The 21,499-nt window shown below is 46.9% G+C and overlaps 1 protein-coding gene across 2 annotated transcripts in view; it reads left to right on the top strand.

Moving 5' to 3' along the window:
- The first annotated feature begins 499 nt into the window (after positions 1 to 499).
- ZDHHC9 (zinc finger DHHC-type palmitoyltransferase 9) overlaps positions 500 to 21,499 on the top strand; it is a 44,848-nt gene continuing 23,848 nt past the window's right edge. Inside the window, exons 1-3 of one of the 2 annotated variants that reach the window (XM_045295869.1) lie at positions 500 to 662; positions 2,741 to 3,041; positions 18,391 to 18,551. In XM_045295869.1, the coding sequence (XP_045151804.1) occupies positions 2,875 to 3,041; positions 18,391 to 18,551 (328 nt within the window). In that variant the 5' untranslated portion in view covers positions 500 to 662; positions 2,741 to 2,874. Of the gene's footprint in view, positions 663 to 986; positions 1,050 to 2,740; positions 3,042 to 18,390; positions 18,552 to 21,499 lie in introns of those variants that run through there. The other variant, XM_004713074.2, reaches the window with a different exon arrangement.

Raw genomic sequence — 21,499 nt, 5'->3', positions numbered from 1 at the left:
CAGTTTCCCTACAGATTTACAGCCTCAGAACCCCAAGGAGCTGCTCTACTCAGAGTCGCTGTGAATCAGAATGGAATGATCCGCACCTAGCAACAACAGCAGAGTCGAAGAGGCCCAGGGTAGACCTAATTGGGGTGAGCTGGTGTTGCTTCAGAGTCTCCCCATGTGTGGGTGGAGGCTAGTTCCCGCCCTCTCGGTCCCGTCGATACTACCCTCCGTCTTTGCTTAACTATGAATTCGAGGCAGCGCGCCACGCATTGGCGCTCGAACCCGACAGGGAGGCTGGCAGTGGCTTGGCAGGTGGGCATGGAGCAGGGAGCTGGGTGGGGGAGTGGGGCGGAGGCATCTTTGAGTGGCGTTGACAGTAGCTAGTAGCCGTTTGGGGCAGGGGTGGCAGGGGCGGGAGACCGATGCCCATTGACCAATGGAGGGCAAGCAACTACTGGAGCGACCTGGTGACGTAAGGAGCGTTCCATTTGGCCAGCGGTGGGCGGCTGCCACAGCTGGTTTAGGGCCCCGATCATTGGGGCCCCTTGACAGGAGGAGGCTGCCTCCAGGCTGGGGAGGACAAGTCTGCTGTCACCTTTGACGGCCACCAGGATCCCCTGGGACAGGCCACTTTCTGCCCTCTGTCCTTGGTCGAGTTCGGGCTCCCTCTTCAGGTAACGAGGGGACAGGGGCGGGGGGAGGCACTCTTGGGTTCTGCCGCGTGGCAGGGTACCCCCTGGGCTCCACCAGGATCAGGGGGCGTTGGCACTGCCCTTGCCAACTCTGCAGCCCCGAGCTTCCCGGACCAGGGTGCCTACACGTGGCGGCCGAGTGTGTGCGGGTGGCCGTGGCGTGCGTCCCAGCCTCCCTGGGCGGTGGTCCGCGGCTTGGCGGCGGCAGGGCGGGCCCACCTCGGCCGCGCCCGGCCCGGCCTCGGGCACCCCACGGCTCGGTCGTTGGGTGGCGGTGGAATCTGATCTTTGTTCTCTGAGGCCCTGCTCCCCTTCCTGATCTCTCTTCTCCCCGCTGGGCCGGTTGATCCAGAGGAGATTGTTTTCCAGGTTAGTTTCACACAAAGGAAGTGCTCTCTGCACCTCTGGGCCCCTTCCCCTGGTCCCAGCCCTCGCTGCCCGCTGGCCGCACGTCCTCCGGGAGCAGCCCTGCCCTCTCCCGCCCGGCCAGGCTCTCCAGTCGGCCGATGGTCCTCCATCGGACTGCAGGCTTCCGCCTCCTGGCCAGCGTGGGGCATATGGAGGCAGCGAAGAGAGGCGCGGGCACCACACCTGAGCAGTGACCGAGAAAAACCCGCCTGGTGAAACAGGAGGCTGAGTGGGGATAGTACTTAGGACCCCCTGGACGGTCCCAGAAAGCACCTTTAGGACTTTTTCTAGCTGATTCCGTTCCAGGCGCCCCCCCACCTCCGGCGCCCCTCCCGCTCTCCCATCGCTCTCCAACCGTTCCGTGCCCCTCCTGCTCAGTCAGTCTGTCACCTGCAGGTCTGTGATCTATCTGCTGGACTCCGGAAGTTCCCGAGGGTTTGATGAGTGGAAATCTGTTTTGAGGCAGTGCAGTGTGTGTCTGTGGAGACTGGGTTCTTAGCTCTGCCAGAGGGTGACCTGGCCCCTGGTGGTATTCACGTTTGAAGCAAAGAAGACCAAGTGGAGGGCGGGGGCCGCTCCTGGGGATGGCTCCTTAAAGATAGAAACTCTGTTATTGTCTTTGTGGTGGTTGTAAGCCAGCAAGTCGATTCCAACTCATAGCAACAGTGAGGGAAAGGGTGAAACCGTCCCCCCACCCCCACCCCCATCCCGTGGGGTTTCCTAGGCTATACTCTTTAGAGGAATTAATGGCCAGGGCTTTTCTTCCGTCGAACCGCTGCTGGTTTCGAACCACCCATCTTTCTTTCGCTTAGCAAGCAGCAGAGCTCCTAACCATTGAGTGGCTATTATTTGTAACTCAAAACTCACTGCCATGGAATTGATTCCAATTCTGACTCGCAGCGCCCCAACAGATAAAGTCGAACTGCCCCTGTGGATTTCTGGAGGCGTTCAATCTTTACAGGAGCCGGCAGCCTCCGCCATGGAACAGCTGGTGTCGAGCCCTCTTAGTGGTGACTAGAGAGCAGCGTGAGCTAGGAAGGAGCCTTGGGGTATAGTGGGCTACTCATTGGGCTGCTAACTTCAAGGTCAGCAGTTGGAAACCAGCAGCCACTCCTTGGAAGAATGATGCGTCTTTCTACTCCCATAAGGAGTCATGGTCTCGGAAATCCACAGGGGGCAGCTCTACTGTGCCCGCTAGGGTCAATGTGGGCTGGAATGGACTGGATGGCAGTGAGTTTTGGAGTTTGGGCATTCTAGTAGAACGTGCACTAGCCAGGCAGTCAGCAGACTGTCTTGTAAACCTCAGCCTTTCCACGGTGTGTGACCGTGGACACGTTATTCTCTCTTTCTAGTGTTCTGGCTACTCACCGAAGAGACCATCACCTATACAATCCCTTCCCGTTTCAAGGTTCTATGATGATCCAGATGTCCAGTGATTACATTGGAAGCAGAGAGTTTTGTTTGAAAAGAAAGACTGATCCTTTTCTGTGATAGGAAAGGGTGGATTTTTTTCTCCCTTTAGAGACAAGCCCAGATGGGAAAGAAACTTCTCCCACCCCCACCTGGGTTGTCCATCTTTGGGAAAGGAAGGTTGAAAGGGTGCTTTCTGATTCCTGGCTCATTTTTCTCTTCTTCTTGTGCTTTTTCCTCAGAGCGAGAACGTGGACTCTTGATGATGTTGGACGTAGCCGCAGCAATCGCCGGCAACGTGACTTCCAAGCTGGGTGCAGCCTGTGTTTGTTCTGTCTTGTGAACTCCAAGCTCCTTCTGGACCAGGATTTCAATCATGTCTGTGATGGTGGTGAGAAAGAAGGTGACGCGGAAATGGGAGAAGCTCCCTGGCAGGAACACCTTCTGCTGTGATGGCCGGGTCATGATGGCTCGACAGAAGGGCATTTTCTACCTGACCCTCTTCCTCATCCTGGGGACATGCACACTCTTCTTTGCCTTTGAGTGAGTTGCCATTGGGGAGGGTTGCTGGATGGTGGCTACTTTGGGTCCAGGGGGAGAACTTTTTTCTTCTACTTCTGAGGTGTTTATGGCTGGCTTTCGTTGCCGTCTTGAGCAGCGCCTATAGCTCATGCCAACTGTACCTTATTGTGTCCAACAAAAACTTGGTCCTTCCTCCAATGAGTAAGATCTTGAGACCAATTGTCTAGCTCTGATTTGGCACTATCTCTCACAAACTTGGGAAATAAGAGTGTTTTGCCTATATATTCTATGATGGGGTTTCAGAAGTTTGTGGAAAATGGAAGTCAGAGATAATGGAATTTTTCCACAATGTTTTTTTTTTATTATTATTAAATACTTTCATTGGGGGCTCTTACATCTCTTATCACAATCCATACATTCATCCATTGTGTTAAGCACATTTGTACATACGTTACCATCATCATTTTCAAAGCATTTTCTTTCTACTTGAGCCCTTGGTATCAGCTCCTCATCTCCACCCCCAACCTCACTTCCCTCTCCTGCCCTCCCTCCCTCATGAACCCTTGATAAGTTATAGATGATAATTTTCATATCTTACATTGTCCTCTTTCACCCTTTACCCACTTTTCTGTTGTTTGTCCCCTTCCACAATGTTTGTGAAGCCCCCTCTTTTTTTTGTAGACCTCCCTTTTCGGTTCATCTTTATTTCCCCTCTGGTCTCCTCCAGAGCTTAGTGTTAAATGACCTCTTCCTTATCGCCCACAAACCAAGACCTCGCTGTCATACTTCCACCCAACTCTACTGACAAGTTCTGTTACTCTACTCTGTGTTTCACTTCAAGGCTCAGCTCTTAGCTAGCTGTTGGATTGAAAAGCCAGCTCCATTGGGAACTACAGACTGGGGTGTCTGCCGTGGCTGTGCCACAAACTTGCTCTGTGCCTAACACATAGGGACTTATTCAATGTGAAGTGCTCTTTCTTTCTGTTGGAATTGCTCACCAGAAACAGCCCTCTATTCTCTGTGTGTCTGATACTGGCCGGGGAGTTCTTTTTTCCATGAAGTAATGCCTAGTACTAGAGTGACTGTTGGAAGGCCGGTAGGTCACTTCTCAGGGGAGGTGGCCAGTTTGGAGCTAGGGTACTGTGGCATGATCGTGGCATGTACTGAGAATTCCATGTACTCTAGAGATGAAAGTAATGCTGATGACTGGGAGGAGGGCCTTGGGGAGCCATAAGGTGTGTGTGTGTGTAGACTGTACGCCATGGCTGATATCAGCCTGCTATTATCCATGTACACAGGTGACTTGGAAATGGGGTTCTCATGCTGAGGTGTGGCCATGGCAGGTAGGAGGGGCATGCTGAGGTGTGGCCATGGCAGGTAGGAGGGGGTCATTTGGCCAGCCTTTGTGGGTAATTAGAATGAACTCTGATCCAAGGGAGTTCATGCTTGTCCTCCCTCTGTGTCTTAGGATTCCAATGCTGCTGCGAGGGTTCCAGCTATACATGTGTGGCTTCATTCCAAACAAAGAATGCTTAGCTATGTCTCCGCCTCAGTGCATGGTAGCAGGCAGGTTCTCTCATGCACTTGCCTAAGGCTCCTTAGGGTCCCCTCAAAAAAACAGGTCCATGGAACACAGTGGCTTCTGAGGAGGTCAGCTGGGCCTTTTTAAAGCAGAGAAGTCAGCTCAGAAGGTATGGTGACTGTTTTTTGTTTTGTTTTTTAATTCCAGAGGGGCAATCTGGATAGATTTTTCTGAAAGAACACAAAATGATCATGGGGCTTATTATGAAGAAATGTTAAGAACATCCAAAACTGTATTGGTGAGGGGGCAAAAAAAGTCCAGCAAAGTTGTGAAGAGGAATTTTTTTTTCCTGTCATGACAATGTACCTGTGCAGTCTTCAGGACTGTCCTACCAAGATTTCTTTGGCAAACCTTTCCCCATCTCCCTTACAGCCCTGATCTTGCCCCTTCAGACCTCTTTTTGATTCCCCCAACCCCAAGAACATTTCAAAGGTTCATGAATTGAGTCCCCCGACGATGCCAAAACTACTACCTTGACATGGTGTAAATCAAAGGGCACAGAATTCTTTGGGGGAAGGGCTAGAGAGATGGAGATACTGCCTTCAGAAGTGTATGTACCTAGAGGGGGGATATGCTGAGAAATATGCTTTATTCTCACATGTTTTAATCTTTTTTAAATCATTTTATTGGAGGTTCATACGACTCTTATCACAATCCATACATACATCAATTATATAAAGCACATTTGGACATTCGTTGCCCTCACCATTCTCAAAACATTTGCTCTCCACGTAAGCCCCTGGCCTCAGCGCCTCATTTCCCCCTCCCTGCCTGCTCCCCCTCCCTCATGAACCCTTGATAATTTAGAAATTATTATTTTGTCATATCTTACACTGTCGGACGTCTCCCTTCACCCACTTTTCTGTTCTCTGTCCCCCAGGGAGGAGGTTATATGTAGATCCCTGTAATCTGTTCCCCCTTTCTACCTCATGTTTATTCTGTTTTTGTTTTACATTAAAAATTTTTGATTTAATAAAAATTTCTATGGTTTTGTAGCAATATATTTTGACTTATCTTCATATAACAGAAATACCACAAGTGGATGGCTTTAGCCAACATCTTTATTCTCTCACAGTTTAGAAGGCTAGAAGTCCAAATTCAGGGAAGGTTTTCTCTCCCTGTTAGCTCTGGCATTCCTTGGAGATCTCGATATGTCCTTGGAATCAATCTTCCTCTGAGTTTGGGAGGTTCCCACTACAGGGACCCTGGGTCCAAAGGGTGCACTTTGCTTCCAGCTCTTCTTTCTTGGTGATCCTGAAGCCTTTCCTCTGCTGACATCTTTCTTCTTATCTCTTGTCAATTAAAAGGTGATACTGGCTGAATCCGAGGGAAACACCCCTTAGATCAGGGGTTTGACCTAAGTAAGGTGCTGCATCCCACTCTAATCCTCCTACAACGAATCATATCATATCATACATAACTGCCAAATTATATCATTACCTAACTGCCAAACCATTGAGCATCAAGAACCAGTCAAATTGACACTTTGGCTGGGGGGGGGGGGGGCTGGGCGCAATTTGATCCATGACCCTTTGTAAGGCTGTCAGGCTTTTCCAGGGCAGCAAGAGAGAATTTGGGAGGAGCTCTTTGGACCAAGCCCTTTGGCTGCTGTTGATGATTTTGTGAAGCCTTTGGCCAAGTCAGGCAGGTTGTCGAGGGCTTCATAGCTGTCCTCAAGTCTGAATTTCACTGCCGAGAGTTGTGCACGTGTACTTGTGTGTGGTACAAGTGAGCTCATGCAGTCAAGCAGGCAGATGCCTAACATTTAAAACAGCCCCCCACCCCGCCTCCACCCCTTTTCCTCCAAGTTTGCTTTGCTTTGTGCCTGCCTTGCCTCTCTCAGAATTACAGAGCCGAACCCTGCTCTCTGTCATTCTCCCTCACTGCTGAATCACTAGTTCTTTTTGTCTCCCCCCCCACCAACCCTGATGGTTAAATTTTTATGATTGGAACCATTGAAAACAAGGATGAGACTTGTTTCCAGGCCCTGAGCAAGTTGGACGTTCTGGGCCTTGGAAACCTGTGGTTTGACAGGCAATGGCAATGTGAAATTGGGAGCTGTTGGCAGTTGGCGCTCTTCGTAGCTGGGTGCCAGAAGAGAGTCTGATTTGGATCTGGTCCCTTTAGGGCCCTGAAGAAAATCGCCAGTGGAATGAAGCATATCATTAGCCGAGTTACTGTTGGACAGAGGCAGGCTGAATCTTCTACTAAGACAGCACCCTCCCACCACCACCACCAAGTTATTTTTTCACACTTGCCCCTCAGGGATGAAAGGTGAAATTGTTTGTAAATTGCCCTGACTTCCAAATTGTCCGTGTGCAAGAGAAAATAGTTTTGAAGATAGGCCTTGGGGGAGGAGTGTGGGAAGAAGAGGCAGGCAAGAAAGAAGTTGCTATGTTCTCTGAGGAATGGAATGGGGAAATAGAAATCCGAGCAAAGTGGAGAGGACTCTGGTGCTGAAGGCTTTTGACGAGCTGGCGGAATCCCAGTCTGTGAGCATGCCTGTGTGTGTATGTGTCTATAGTTGTGTTGCCACATGGACACCCTGGGGTGGGGCCCCTTCTGCTTAGCCAGTGACAGGCCAGACCAGGGATAGCAGCATGCCGCTAAGAGCTTAAGTCTCTGTCTGGGCACACGGTCAGGAGGTGGGAGTTGGGGGCTAGAGTTTGGGGTCAGGAGGTAGGAGTTGGGGGCTAGAGTTTGGGCCCCACGTTAGTGAGGTTTCTGTAAACCTTGCCTTCAGGCTGGTTATGTGACCTAACTCTCAGGGGCAATTGACTGCTACATTTTGGTGGAGTAGGAAGGTGGTTCTGCATTTTGGGGAACAGGGTTCTGCTTGTATCAGGTGCTTATGGACAATTGTGAAGTGACTTACAGTTTCCCGTCAGCCAGGTGGCTTTCGAGGCCTGATCCGGCATGTGGGGTCACCTTAACTGCCATGGCAGCAGTTCTGGGCTAGTGCCTTTGACTTTAGGATTTCACCTTTCAGGAGTCTAGACTTTTTAAGGGAGTGACTTTGTAATTCTCCATGGGGAGACAAAACAAAACAGAAGGCTGTCCATCCAGGAGCCAGTTAGCACCTGGCCAGTGCTAGCAGGCTTGCAGAAGAAGCTGGGTGGCTGTCTGCTCAAGGTGGCTGTCAAAGAGCAGAAAGGGAGCTTGAGTATCACTGAAGCCTCTTACACCTCTGAGAGGCGATGAGATCCCGCAGACTCGAAACTCTGTCTGCCTCTGGAAGACTTCAACCCCATGAGCTCCCACCTCTTTCCTGCTCCCGCCCCTCACCCCCATGCAAAAAAAAAAAAAGGAAAGGAAGGCAGAAAGACAACAGAGAGAGTATGGAAGGTTATCATTAAGTAGCTCAATGTATTTGAATTAAAAGTAGAGTGAAAGTGTTATCAGTTCACTGCCATCGAGTCAATTGCTACTCATAGCAACCCTATAGGACAGGGTAGAACTGCCCTGTTGGGTTTCCGAGACTGTCACTCTTTACCGGAATAGAAAGCCTGGTCTTTCATCTACAGAAAATTGTATAGCGCTTAAGGAGAAAAAAAGTCCTGATTTTGTCCTTAGCGTGAGTTATTTGGGAACTTTGACTGCCTATTCCATGGAGGGCACGAACCATTTCCAGCCCCTTCTGCCCAGGTCCTGCCCAGCTGGTTCAGTGAACCCATTAGCTACCCACCTGGTCTAGAATGTCAGGACAGGACACTCTAGCAGAGTGACAGTGACAACCTGGGGGTTGTCCCACTGCTGAGTGGTTTTTGTGGACTTTAGTCAAACTCCCCTTTTCCTGATGAAAGCATGGTCCTGGGAAAAAGACCGAATACAAAGCCTGCTGGAACGGGCTGCCAAGCCTTCTTTTTAACATTGTGAAGCACTCACCAGTGGTGGTCAAGGTCCTCAGACTCCTCTTGTGACGAAAGTGACTGCAACTCTTGACCTCAGAAGCAGTTTGCTGCCGTGCTCGGTGGCTGTTCTCTCACCGTGCAGACAGAATCCAGAGGCCATCCTTCCCAAGATGCTGCCAAGCCAGTTTCACTCCGTCTGAGTCTCAGGGGTGCTTCTGATGGACACATCGGCAGAGCAGTCCTGCAAACGGAGGAACTTTCCCAGCTCTTTGTAGCCCTGCTGAGTAAGTGTTCCACTTCCCCTGGCCCATCCCAATCCTACCTCTTTCAAGTTTCTTTTTGCGTCTTCCTTCCTTCAGGAACCCTTCCCAGTAACTTCTGCATGGGTGAGGCTAATTGGCTACACTGCAGATTTAACAATATGACAGGTCTTCTACGTCTGAGGTCTATTGTTATTGCACTTTTCACTTGTTTTTGTCTCTGCCAGTGAGATGTGAGCTCTTTCAAAATCAGGAACTGTCTCCTGTGTCTTTATAGTTCTGACAATGCCTTCCACTAAGCCAGACCTAGAGTAGAGTGAAAATCGTCACGTGGAGTAGGTAGTTAAGAAATGCTGCTGGGTTCCCACATTTCAGATGAATTTAGAGGCAAGCAATCTTGACTCGGAACCCTAGAACGAGAGCTGGACAGACCTGTGGAGGCTCTGCCTACCAATTTTCAGGTAAGGAAAGTGGGCCTACAGCAGGAGGTTACTTCATTATGAGGCGATCCCAGTCTCTCCACACATGACCTTTGATCTCATTGTTTGGAAGATGGGCAGCAGACCAAAGGCTAACCCCGCACACTCCAGGCCCTTGCTCCTTAGTGTTTGGGGTATCTAGTGGTGTCTAGGTTATTCAACTCTCCCAACCTCATTCTTCCTAGACAATTGGAGGCATCTCTGAGGACAACCGAGAGCGTTCTGCATGGCCCTCTGGTAACGATGCAGGAATAGCGAAGCCCATCTCACTTTTGTGAGGTAGCAAGGGACCCCTACCTCTGTGGCCACTCCTAGTCCCTGCTACCAGGATGAGGATGACTCAGAGAAAAATCCTTCAGGGTGCGCTTGCTCCCTGCTTTGTGACTCTGTGTGCTATCCTGATGTAGACACATGGAATAGGAAAAGCAAATCGGATCATCCGGAGTGACCAAGTTTGAAGAGACACAGGGCTAGGTAGACCAAAGCCAAATGGTGACACAACAGAATATTGGTACCCGTAAGCATAACAAGGAGAGCCTGGGAAGAGGCAAGTGTGAATCCATCAGGAGCTGTTGCAACGAGAGCATTCCCTGGAGAATTGCTATCTGGATGTCCGTCTTGCGCTTCATGTAGCCGAGAACTCTGTCGTTGACTTGGCCAACGGATTGCCACTTTTAAGAAGGTAGAGTTGCCTCCTTGGTATCAATCTGTGATAGAATGGAGCTGAACTCTACTTCCTGCTAAAGCACCTTCCCTGTGGGAGGGCTGGATTATGTCTCCTGAACAGTTTGCTTCCCTTTCACAATTCTTGATGATTCTGTCATTCAGAAGGTATCGGAATATTTGCAGCCTCCACTACTTTTGTGGTAATGAGTTTCACAGTGTCAGTCTCCACTGAATACGACTCCCATCTTTTGAGAATGAGTCTTAATTGAGTAGAGTGATCTTCTATTTTGGGAATAGTGAACACAAAGAACAGGGATGTCCCTCACCATGCTGACATCAGTTTAGAGGCTTATTGCAAGAGAGAAGAGCCCTCCTAAACCTTTCTCCTCAGAGATGCCTTCACTGGTGTTATGCTCAAGAACAAAGGAGGCACCTTATGCCTCTCTCTAGCAAGAAGCTAGCTCATTCAGGGTAATTAGTGAGATCGTTCTGGAATAGAGCAATGAGATGATGAGGCCAGTCACTCCAGGATCTCTAATATTGTGTCCATGGAGCTTGGAGCGACAGAGAACTGTCCTAAGTGCTTGAGTAGGAGTGTATACTATAATTCCTTCTCAAATTTGGCAATAACCGAGTAGGTTTGCCCAGAGATTTCGAATTTCCTCTGTGAGAAAAGGGCTCATCACCTCCGAATTGAACATGTCTCTATTTAATTCATTCCCCCGCCCACCCCACTCTCACCCCCACTATTGCCACCAGAACAAGACAGGCTTGTGTATTTCCCACTTACCTTCACATAGCAGCCATCTGGAGGCCAATGCTCAACTAAGTTTCTGGTACTCAAAGAAACCTTTCCCTTCAACAGACTCTGAGTGCCCTCAGAGGTACCTTGAAACGCTTTATGGGTGATTCAACCTATTGTAATTATTCTGTTCTCAAGGTAGGTCTTATATAAAAGGGCAGACAGACATCAATCATTATCAGGAAAGACGGAGAGCAAAGAATATTTCTGTTATATGGCACCAAAGGCCTTCGTGGGACTCTGATTCTTGAACCATCTTACTGTTCTAAACCTCGCTCATCCTTAGAGCCATCCTTCAACTACTGCTATTGGAGCAGTTTCAAGCAGTCACTTGCTTCCCCAAGAGAGTTCTTCTCCGACCACTTACAGTCCTAAGAGTCTGAATCACCATCACTTGATAATTGGCTTTATTTGCCTCCTTAGCTGTTTCATGTGTTATGTTTCCTCCAATGAAATCAACTCTGATTTCTCTTGTTCTTCTTTTGGTAGGCCCATAAATACTTGTTTGTTGGTTGATTTCACTCAGAAAGGAACAAAGAAAAAAAGACATGGGTTGGGGGTGATGCTTACTAGGAAGACCTAGAAGCAGAATCTTTTCTGGACCACTAATCCCAGCTGCCTACTATGAAGCGTGGCCCTACTATGGAATCTGTGTGGATTCTTTTATATATTTTAAATGCTTTTTCTAGTTATTTTTTTTCATTATTTAATTATTTGTGTTCCTAGACACCTTTTTCTTGTGGCTTGGGTGATGGTTTACAGTGTAGATCATCTTTGATATTCAATGATTCATACATGTTCTATAACTTCATTCATCCCACCTTTTCCCGGTGTCCCTTGTCTTCATTCCTCCTCCTTTCTTAACCGTACTGAACTTTGCTCCTCTTTGATCTCAAATGGTGGATTATTTGGGTGTATGCACCTCAATAGTGCTATTATTCCCCTTATTATAAAACAAAACAAAACTCACTGCCATCGAGTAGATGCTGACTCACAGTGACCCTATAGGACAGGGTGGAACGGCCCCCTGTGGATTTCCAAGACTGTTAACTCTTGACATGAGTTGAAAGTCTCCTCTGTTTATTGTTTGGCTGAAAATTGAACCAAACAATTTAGTGAGTTCAGTTCCAAACCTGACGAGTAACCAAGGACCACCGTCTTGAGGGGGCTCCACCAGCTTTGTGCATCCAGCTAGTTTTGTCTCCTTGATGGTCTTGAGCTTTGTTCCACATGTTTTTACCACTCTACCAGGGTCTTCAAATGCCATTCCTTTCAGAGCAGTTTGTACTAGTATCGCTGGGCACCATCTAGTTCTTTTGGTCTCAGGGTCACAGAGATTTATGTTCTAAAGACACAGCAGAGTCAACTGGCATATCATAGACCACAAAGTCTACATCCTACTTTGGTCAATAGTGACTGGGGTCTTAAAAGCTTGTGAGCAGCCATCTAAGGTGCAATTCATGAATCTCTTTTTAGTTTTGGTTCTTTTTTGTGTTGCTTGAGGTCTATGCCGTTACCACCATCCTGATCCCATGAACTAGCATGCTAGGCATGGGGGATGGGACCTGACACACCATCCCAGCCTGGCACTGGTCAGTACCACCATGTAGCCCATGGAAACATGTGGAAGCTCACTCCTAGCTCAGCTCTGGGTGCGTGTAGTTAGTCAAGAAGAGGATGGTTTGAAATGATGACGTCTCTTCAGGTGAAGGCAATGAAGACCCAGCGGGGATATTATGGCATTTGTAAAATTATAAGGTAGGAAAGAGACTTCCAGCACTTGGAAGGAGAAAGATGTCTTGGTGCTTGAATCCAAAGGAGAGCTCTGTTTAAAGAAGTACATGGATATTATTATTCCAAGAAAGAACCTAGATGGGAAATATGAGGGGATTTGAAGACATAGTTGGCTGCATTTGTGGTTGACAAACGCAATTGTTCACTAAGACAACTCAGTGATGTTTAAGGTTACGCCTATCTTTTGAGGTCAATATTGGGAATGACTTCCAAATTGTCATGTAGTGGCTTATTCCTGTGCCGTCTTACTGCAATGATGGGACTATCCTGGACCAGGCATTTCTGATTATAACCAGGCAAGGCAGACACGATGGCTTGTAGTTTGCAACATTCTGAAGCCTCTGCCTCTCTGAATTCCCTCTTAGAAAAGAAAGGCCTGCTGGTCCCACATCTGCCTTCGCGGCCACACCCACCTATGAGTGACAACCGGCTGCCCGCAGCCTCATCTCTAGAGGACATGACAATGGGCCTGTTGTGCACTTGTTGACATACAGAGTGGATTGTTTGTAGCAGGTGCAGAAGATAGCCTGTGTGGAGATTACAGAGACCTTTATCCTTGGTGGTGTAGTGTAATCCAAATCGATGTTGTCCTTTGTCTGGTTTTCCAAGCAGGTGTGGGAACTGGATCGAGTTAAGCTCGGGCTCTTGTGGGCCTTGGGGTAACATTCATTTTGGTTCTCTATGGTGGTTCTGCTCTCTCTGTCACTCACTCTTGCTCGCTCTCTTCCTTGCCTTTCCCTTTAGTTGAAAAAAAACCCCAACTCTCTTTTGTGCCCAAGAGAGCTCTGAATTTTCTGGGACTTTTGATTAGAGACTGTGGATCCAGTGCAGTTTGAGTTGTTTTCAAATGTTGATTGTGCTGCTGGGGTGGGCACTGAGGGTTTGCTCAGTGCGCGGATTTCCCGTGGAGGCTTGTGTTTCTCCTGTGAGCCTTCAGTTCTGACTCATTTCTTGACAACCTGTACCAGTGAAGGGGTGCCATGGAAAAGCGGACACTCTCCAAGCCAGGGGCCTCCGAACCATAATGATCCTGAACGAGCTAGGCAGATTCTTTAGTTCTCTGAAGTTTGCCCCTTATTGGGCTTTGAGGAGAAGGCAGTAACTCATAAAAAGGAAGCTTAAAAAAAAAAGAGTGGAGACCAGGATTTTGTTTAAAAACAAGCAAGAAGCAAGCAATGAAAACAGCCCCTAAAATCATCTTGCATTCTCAGTACCTATGATCACCATTACAATAAACCACTCAGCCTAATATTAGTGTTGGTTTGCGCACACCCCCCCACCCTGTGCACTTGTGCGTGTAGTAGGGGCAGGGTTTAGGAGCCCATGGAGGGGTTGATCCACAACTGTAGTGAATATACAAGCCAGAGTTAATTGTTTGCTCTGAACTGGCAGCAACTTGCTTAATCCCCCTGCTGATGAAGTAAGCCTTGTAAGTAAGGCTTACTTTCTCTGGTCTCCCTCTGGTCCTCGCTCATCCACTTCCAGCCTGCCTCCAAGAGAAATTCTCTGTGTCCAAGGAGAGACTGCGCCTCTGGAGCAGAATAAAAACAGACCAGTGATAACTCTCGTCCCACGTCCCCATTGACTTGGTTTGAAATTCAGTTCCAGTCAACAAGTTGTTCCTGTCTGTGTTAGGCTCTGGGAGATATAGAACCACAAGAACGTTGATTGCGGCATTTGCCTCACATGTGCTGTGTCAAGCTCAGCGCTCAGCGCTTTATTTCTATGAACACATTTAATTCATGCAGCAACCCGGTGGAGGGCATAGCTTGACCCTGACGACGGCAGAAGGAAACACTGCCTGGTCCTGTGTCCTCCTCACTGTCATGCCTGTGTTTGAGCCGCTGTCCCAGTCACTGCATTGTACAGATAAGGAGGCCGAAGTTGGCTAAGTCCCCCAAGGTCATTCATTAGGAGCTGGCAGAGCCAGAATTCGAACCCAGGCATTCTTGTTTCCATAAGATAAGGTATTTCTTCTTTCAGGAAGCGGACAGGCCAGTTGGGGATGAAAAGCTCAATGTATGGAGGAACAGCTAGGAAACAATACAAGGCTCTAGCAATGAAGACTGAAGACTGCAGGGGGCAGACCGGAAAATATCAGTGCAGTTGATGATGGGGCTTTGGGAGAAGGCAAATCTTGGATTCTTTGTCTATGAAAAATGGGTATAATAGGTGCTATATCGGAGACATATTGTGCAAAGTGCAGGAGGTCATGCTTTTAAAGAGCAGAGTGCAGTGCCTGTCAGAGAACGAGTGCTCCGTAAATGGGAGTTGCCATGCTGACAATGGTGAGTTGCGTGCCTCTGGGCCTTGGGGTGTACTGAAAGGAAGAGAAGTGGCTTTCCAGGTGAATGATGAAGAGAGGGTGGCAGTGAGCCTGATGTGGGGAGGGGCTGGTGAGGAGATACTATTTTCTTGTTTCCTTGCTTATCGTCTTTAGTCACTTACCATTGTTGGTTCTTGGTGCCTCAACCCCAAACTCCTGGGGACCCTGGGTACAACAGAAGAAAGCATTCCCTGAGCGGTCCTACACCAGCTGCGTGATGGGTTGGTTTGCAGGTTGTGATCCATGTGGTTTTCACTCGCTGATTTTCAGGAGTAGATCACCAGCCCTTTCTTCCTAGTCTGAAACTTCCACTGAAACCTGGCTAGCAGCCTAACAGCACGCAAGCCACTGCTGAGCTAGGTGGTGACTGTACCTGTGATGGGGTGGCCAGCAATCTAACCCAGGTCTTCACGTGGAAGGCAAGTGTTCTTCCTCTGAACCACCACTGCCACATAGTCAACTACTAACTCCCTCCAAAACAAAACCCCCAACCAAAAAATACCCCAGTGAAACCTTTGCCATCAAGTCTGCTCAGACTCATAGCAACCCGATAGTCTGATTAGAATGGGCCGGTAGGGTTTCCAAGGCTGTCACCTTGACAGAAGCAGACAGCCACATCTTTCTCCCACCGCACAGCTGGTGGGTTCAATCCTTGACCTTTCCTCTGGCTACCACTGCGCCACCAAGGCTCCTGATTACTTACTAGCTGAGCTCATGGAGGGGAGAAGAGGAATGGACGTTTCCAAGTCCTTCTGCCACCCTGAAGCTTTTCATTGGCCATAAAGCCTGCTGAGATTCCCTGTCTGACTCTGTGACCCTGCTACCCTACTGGGGCTCAGCCCATTTTTTCCTTCTTCCCATGTAGCTCAGGTCTGCTGAGTGGGTATGGAAAGAAAGCCTCCGACATTCCCGGAGTGAGTTCCACCGGTGGTGCTTATGTGACTCCCAGCAGGTTGATGGGGAGGGCTGGGCTGGGGGCTGGGGAGGTCCCTTGAGATTATATCATACGTAAATGATAAGTGGGGGTCAGTCAATCATTTGTTGAGCTCCTGCTGTACAGAACAATGTGTTGGCAATCTTGTGTGAATCAAGAGAAATAAAGGCTTGGTCCCTGCCCTTAAACCACTGTTGACTTTGCTGTGGAGACGAGATTGACTTTCTTGCAGCTATCAGAGGACATGGTGGCTTTGCTAAGGAGCCTGGTGGGGTAGTGGCTGATGCTTTGGCCTGCTAACCACAAAGGCAGCATATGGAACCCATCATCTGCTCCACAGGAGAAAGATGCGACTTTTTGGCCTCGTAAAGATTTGCAGGGTCAGAAACCCACCGGGGCTGTTCTACCCTGTCCTATGGGGTCTCTAGGAGCTGGAATTGATTCAATGACAGTGAGTTTTGCTTAGGTTTGTTTGGGTAGGGAGGGTCGAGTAGGTTTCTACTCATAATGACCTTGTGTACGACAGCTGAAGCACTTCCTGGTTTTGTGCTTTCCTCACTGTCGTTGCTATGTTGGGTTTGTTGTCAGAGCCATTATGGTAATCCGTCTTGTGGGGCGTCTTTCTCTTTTTCCTTGACCCTCTACTTTACCAAGCATGGTGTCCTTCTTGTTTACGTGTCCAAAGTACATGTGATGAAGTTTTGTCATTCTCACTTCTAAGGAGCATTCTGGCTGTACTTCTTCCAACACGGATTTGTTGGTTCTTTTGGTAGTCCAGTATATTCAGTATTCCTGAGCAGTGTCCTAATTCAAAGACACCCTTTCTTCTTTGGTCTTTCCCATTCATTGTCCAAGTCAAATGCATCTGAGACGATTAGAAAACCATAGCGTGGGCCACCTGAACCTTAGTTCTCAAAGTGACTGGCATCTTTGCTTTCTAACATTTTAAGGAGGATTTTTGTTTGTTTGTTTGTTTGAGATGCTCTTGTTTGTTACTTTGTTCCTAACGACGCCAAATCCATTTCAATATTTTCTTTTCATTCGCTTTTTTTATTTAAAGCCCCTCAAACCACAGGTTTGAAGGATATGGCATCTGAAGGGGTTTTTATCTTTTTAGGGGATGGTGATTTCAAAAATAGAATTCATATATTTACACAGCCCATCTCAAGAAATGAAATTGACCAATCGTCTATTAAACCCTCCATATATGTGTTTTTTCCCTCCTCCCCACCCTTCCCTCTTCCTGTTCTGGCCGCCAACCCTGGCCTTCTCATAGTCATCAAAGTGCTGTCTCTTGGTGTCTAAACAACATTTATTCTTTGTTTTTTTCTTATAACAATAGTGATATTAAATATTTATCTTGGTAAGATTGACTGAGTTTGCTGAGCATAACCTTCTCTAGTTTTGTCCATGTCTTGCAGTGTTTTTAGTAAGGGATAAAATTCCATAGTATGAATGTACCAGAGCTTGCTTCTCCATTCTTCTATAATCAGAGTTTTTGATTGGTTTCATGTTTTTGCTATTATGGAAATTGCTGTAGTAAACATAGCTGTGCACCTATCTGTTTGTGTCATATTCTTGATTTCTTTGTGATATATACCCAGTAGAGAGCTTGTTTGATCATAAGGTACTTGTATTTGCATTTATTTAGGGAAGTGCCATCTCGATGTCCACAGTGGTTGTACAATTCTACAGTCCCACAAGCCATATAAAAGCGTTCCTAAAGAGATCTTTTGCAGCCGATGTACCTAATGCAATCTGTCTTTTGTTTTCTTGACTCCTACTTGCAAAGTTACTGATTGTGGATCCAAGTAAAATGAAATCCTTGACACCTTCTACATTTTTGCATTTATTATTCTGTTGTTTATTGGCCTAGTTGTGAGGGGTTTTTTGGTGTGTGTGTGTGTGTTATTTTTTATGTTAAATTGTAATCCATATCGGAAAAGCTGCAGTCTTTCATCTTCATCAATAAGTGCTTACAATCCTCTTTGCTTTTTTTGCAAGCAAAATTGTATTATTCTCGAATCCCAATGCACGTTCTTCATCATAAAGTCCAGTTTCTCTGAATATATGCTCAGCAAACAAACCGAATAAGTATGATGAAAAGGGCAACAAATGTACAAATGTGCTTGACGTATAATAGATGGATGTACGGATTGTGATAAGAGTTGTATGAGCCCCCAATAAAATGATTAAAAAGAAAAAAGAAATGATACAACTCTGACACACACCTGTCCTGATTTTAGACCATGGCGTATCCCCTTGCTCTGTTGGAATGAATGCCTGTTGGTCTATGTACAAGTTCCTTATGAGCACAATGATGCGTTCTGGAATTCCCAGTTCTTCACAGTGTGATCCATAATTTGTTACTCTCCACACAATGGAATGCCTTTGTATAGTCAATAAAACACAAGGAAACCTCTTTGTGATGTTCTCTGCTTTCAGCTGAGATCCATCTGTAGTCAGCAATGATATCCCTCGCTTCCCGTCCTCATCTGAATCTGCCTTGAGTTTCTAGCAGTTCCTTACCTACGTACTGCTATAACCATTTTAAAATTATTTTCAGCAAGAGTTTACCTGCATATGATATTAAGGATGTTGCTGGATAACGTCCACATTCTTTTGGATCCCAATGTAGAGTAAGTCTAAGGAAATGCTCACTTTGCCTTTCTTCAGGTGCCGCTACCTGGCTGTCCAGCTGTCTCCTGCCATCCCTGTGTTTGCTGTCCTGCTCTTCCTTTTCTCCATGGCTACATTGTTGCGGACCAGCTTTAGTGACCCAGGAGTGATTCCTCGGGCCCTACCAGATGAAGCAGCTTTCATAGAAATGGAGATAGGTGAGTTTCCCAACCAGCTGGCAAGCTGCTGTGTGTCCCTAATCAGCACAGGGAAGGAGAGAGAATAGTAGTTACAGATTAACAGTTATATTTATCCATGCCCTCTGAGATCCTGAATTTGAGATCCTAACCATGCTGTGAGTCAGGTGAGGAGGTCAGAGTAGCAAAATTGTAGTCAACTGTATTATTTTCCATGGTGGGATTTCGTAGCAAGATCCTGCTGCATTGTCCCTAAGAGGATGCTTTCTTAAACCTTGTTGAGGGGTCTCACTAACCCAATTGAGATTTTATTGAAAGTTGTAAACTGTCTCCCCATAAAAATATTCTTATCCATATACACAGTTTGGGGTGTAATTTCAGGTATTCAGACATCTACTGAAGACCATTTGGCCCATCCCAGCCTAGAATCTCTGCTTTAGCGTAACATACAAGGTGAGAAGGGAACAGCTATTATGCCAAGAACTGCAACAATTCTAAGGGAGATAAAGGAAGCAATTATAAGAGCAGTACATGGCAGTTTTGCAGCTCAGTGTAGGAATGTTTGGGGCATAGATAAGGTGTTACATTACTCTGGAAACTAGATATCTTCAAGAGTTGAAGCAGAACATCTTAGGGTCAGAGAAGGGGATGTCCTGGGTTCTAACACTGGAAAAGAAGGCTCTGATGTATGTGCTAAGAGGGACTGAAAGATCACCAGATCCAACAGTAATGCCTCAAGTTTAGGTACCCAGTAGCTTCACTCAGTTTCTGTGTTAGGCTGAGTTCTCTAGAGAAGCAAAACCAGTGAAGCTTATGTGTGTGTGTGTGTGTGTGAATGATTTTATATCAAGAAAATGACTCACACAGTTGTAGAAGTGGGCAACTCCAGGTCCAGGCAAGTTTCAAATCTGAGGGTCATGGGTTGAAGGCTTCTCTTGGCTTGAGTAGCTGTGGGCACTGATGAACTCAAGATCAGCAGGAAGACAATAGGCTGGAGGTTACAGATGGGAATGAATTCAATATGGCAGGTCATTGATGACTCCCAAGATTGTCAGGCAATATGGCAGACCATTTGCTTAAGTTCAAAGAACTAGAGGTCGATGAGCCAAATGTAGGATCCAGTCCCAACAGAAAGCAAGCATGCTTTTCCATTTCAATTGAAAGCAGGCCATACTCCCTAGGAAACTTCCTTTCAATTGATTGCATCTGGGTTGTGATCTGTGTAAGGGTGTTGCATCCTACTTTAATCTTCTGATTGGCTGCTCATAACAGATTCCATTACATTGTTGATTACATTGTGTTAGGTCATATCATGGGGATTACTAGGTTTTAAGTGCCAAACCACCGCGAATCTTGGCCCAGCCAAGTTGGCATAAAACCTTAACAATCTAGCATCCGATCCAGATGGAGTAAAAGAAAGGCATTGGTAATTGTAAGACTAAGAAGTTATGTCAAGAAGTTGATCTGTGGCCAGCTTTTGGTGTTATGAGGGGCCTTTGAAGGTATCTGTGCTTCTGAACTTCTTTTATTCATTTTATCTATCTTTCCCCCTTAGCTTATTAGTGAATTTCTTTTAGAAAACTTTTTGCCAGAGGTTCGGGGGTGGTGGTGGTGGTGCCAGGGTGGAGACGAGCATATGTTTGAGCAGTGAATTTGGACGACATTGTAGTAGTCAATACATGATAGTAAACGTTTGTCCAAAACCCCTAAGACTATATAACACAGAGTGAATCCAAACGTAAACTATGGACTTCAGTTAATAAACAATGCATCGATAGCAACGGGTATGTCAATTGGAGCAAATATGTAAGATGTTCAAAGAGAAAGTGGGTGTAGGTAGGAGGGGATATAATGGAGCTCTGTGGGCTTCCTGTAGCGGTTTTTCTGTGAACCTAAAACTAGTGGGCAGAATGGGAAGAAAGCAGAGGCTATAGGTGTTGGCTAGCATTCTAGGGAGATGAGCGCATGAGAGAAAGTTGTGATTGTTGCTTCTCTTCTTTTATAGTCCCCTTTCCATTTCCCTGTGGAAAGTCTGAGGGTCACGCCCCTGTCTTCAGGAGTTTCTTGTATCTCATAGTAACTTGTTGAAGTGACCAGCTTTTTGTGCCAGATTACTGAACTGAAGGCCCAGACTCTCACAGTCCTGTGGTGACCCACGAATTGACATGTTAATCTTGAGTTCACACCTATACTTATGTCAGCAAGTTGTCATCAACCTGTCTTCAGCCTGTACTGAATCTGCTGTGGATGGAGGCTGGGGGGTGGGGAAAGATGAAGACACGTGACTCTCTCCTCTCAGAGCTCCCCACTGGGTGAGGGATCGAGGGGTAGTCTTTCCCAGGTGTCCTTATTTAAAGTATATGCAAAGGAATCTTAAGGTGGCGTGTCTGCACATCCATCGTCCTCTCCGGAATAGCTGTCCCTATCCTTTTCAGATGTGTGGCACACTGTTATTGTTTGATTTCACAGCATCCACCTCACTCCTCAGAAAAAGGAAAAATGTTCCATATGGCAGATATTTTTAAAATCAAAGTAAATCAAAAACGATTCTGTTTTTAGAATTATGCTGCACAGCGCGGGTACACCCAACACTGACATGCTCAGCCGCTGCCGGGGGTGGTGAATAGGGAGGGCCTGCCATCGCCACAATCTGTGTGGGAAGCCATTTGACAATAAGTAATTTGGGCTTTAAGGGTGCATACCCTTTGACCCAATAATTCTACTTCTCTAAAGTGTTCGGTTTAAAGGCAATAAATAGAGATTTACACAAATTACTGTACAAGGCTTTTGATTACATCATCCCCCCTCTTCTTAACATGGGCAGAGCTATTCTCATCCCAGCAATTGCATCTGTTATCGCTTAGACTTCAGCAGGCTGCTTTCTCCCTTTCTTCTGTTCTAGAAATCAATTGTAACTACTGATTATAGTGAACCCTCGTTTATCGCGGTTAATCGGTTCTAGACCCTAC

Source organism: Echinops telfairi, unplaced genomic scaffold (assembly GCF_000313985.2).
Source record: "Echinops telfairi isolate 266 unplaced genomic scaffold, ASM31398v2 ScPeMD7_6080;HRSCAF=6971, whole genome shotgun sequence".
NCBI lineage: Eukaryota > Metazoa > Chordata > Mammalia > Afrosoricida > Tenrecidae > Echinops > Echinops telfairi.
Note: the sequence above shows the minus strand (reverse complement) of the source record. Positions and strands in the feature narration are given on the sequence as shown.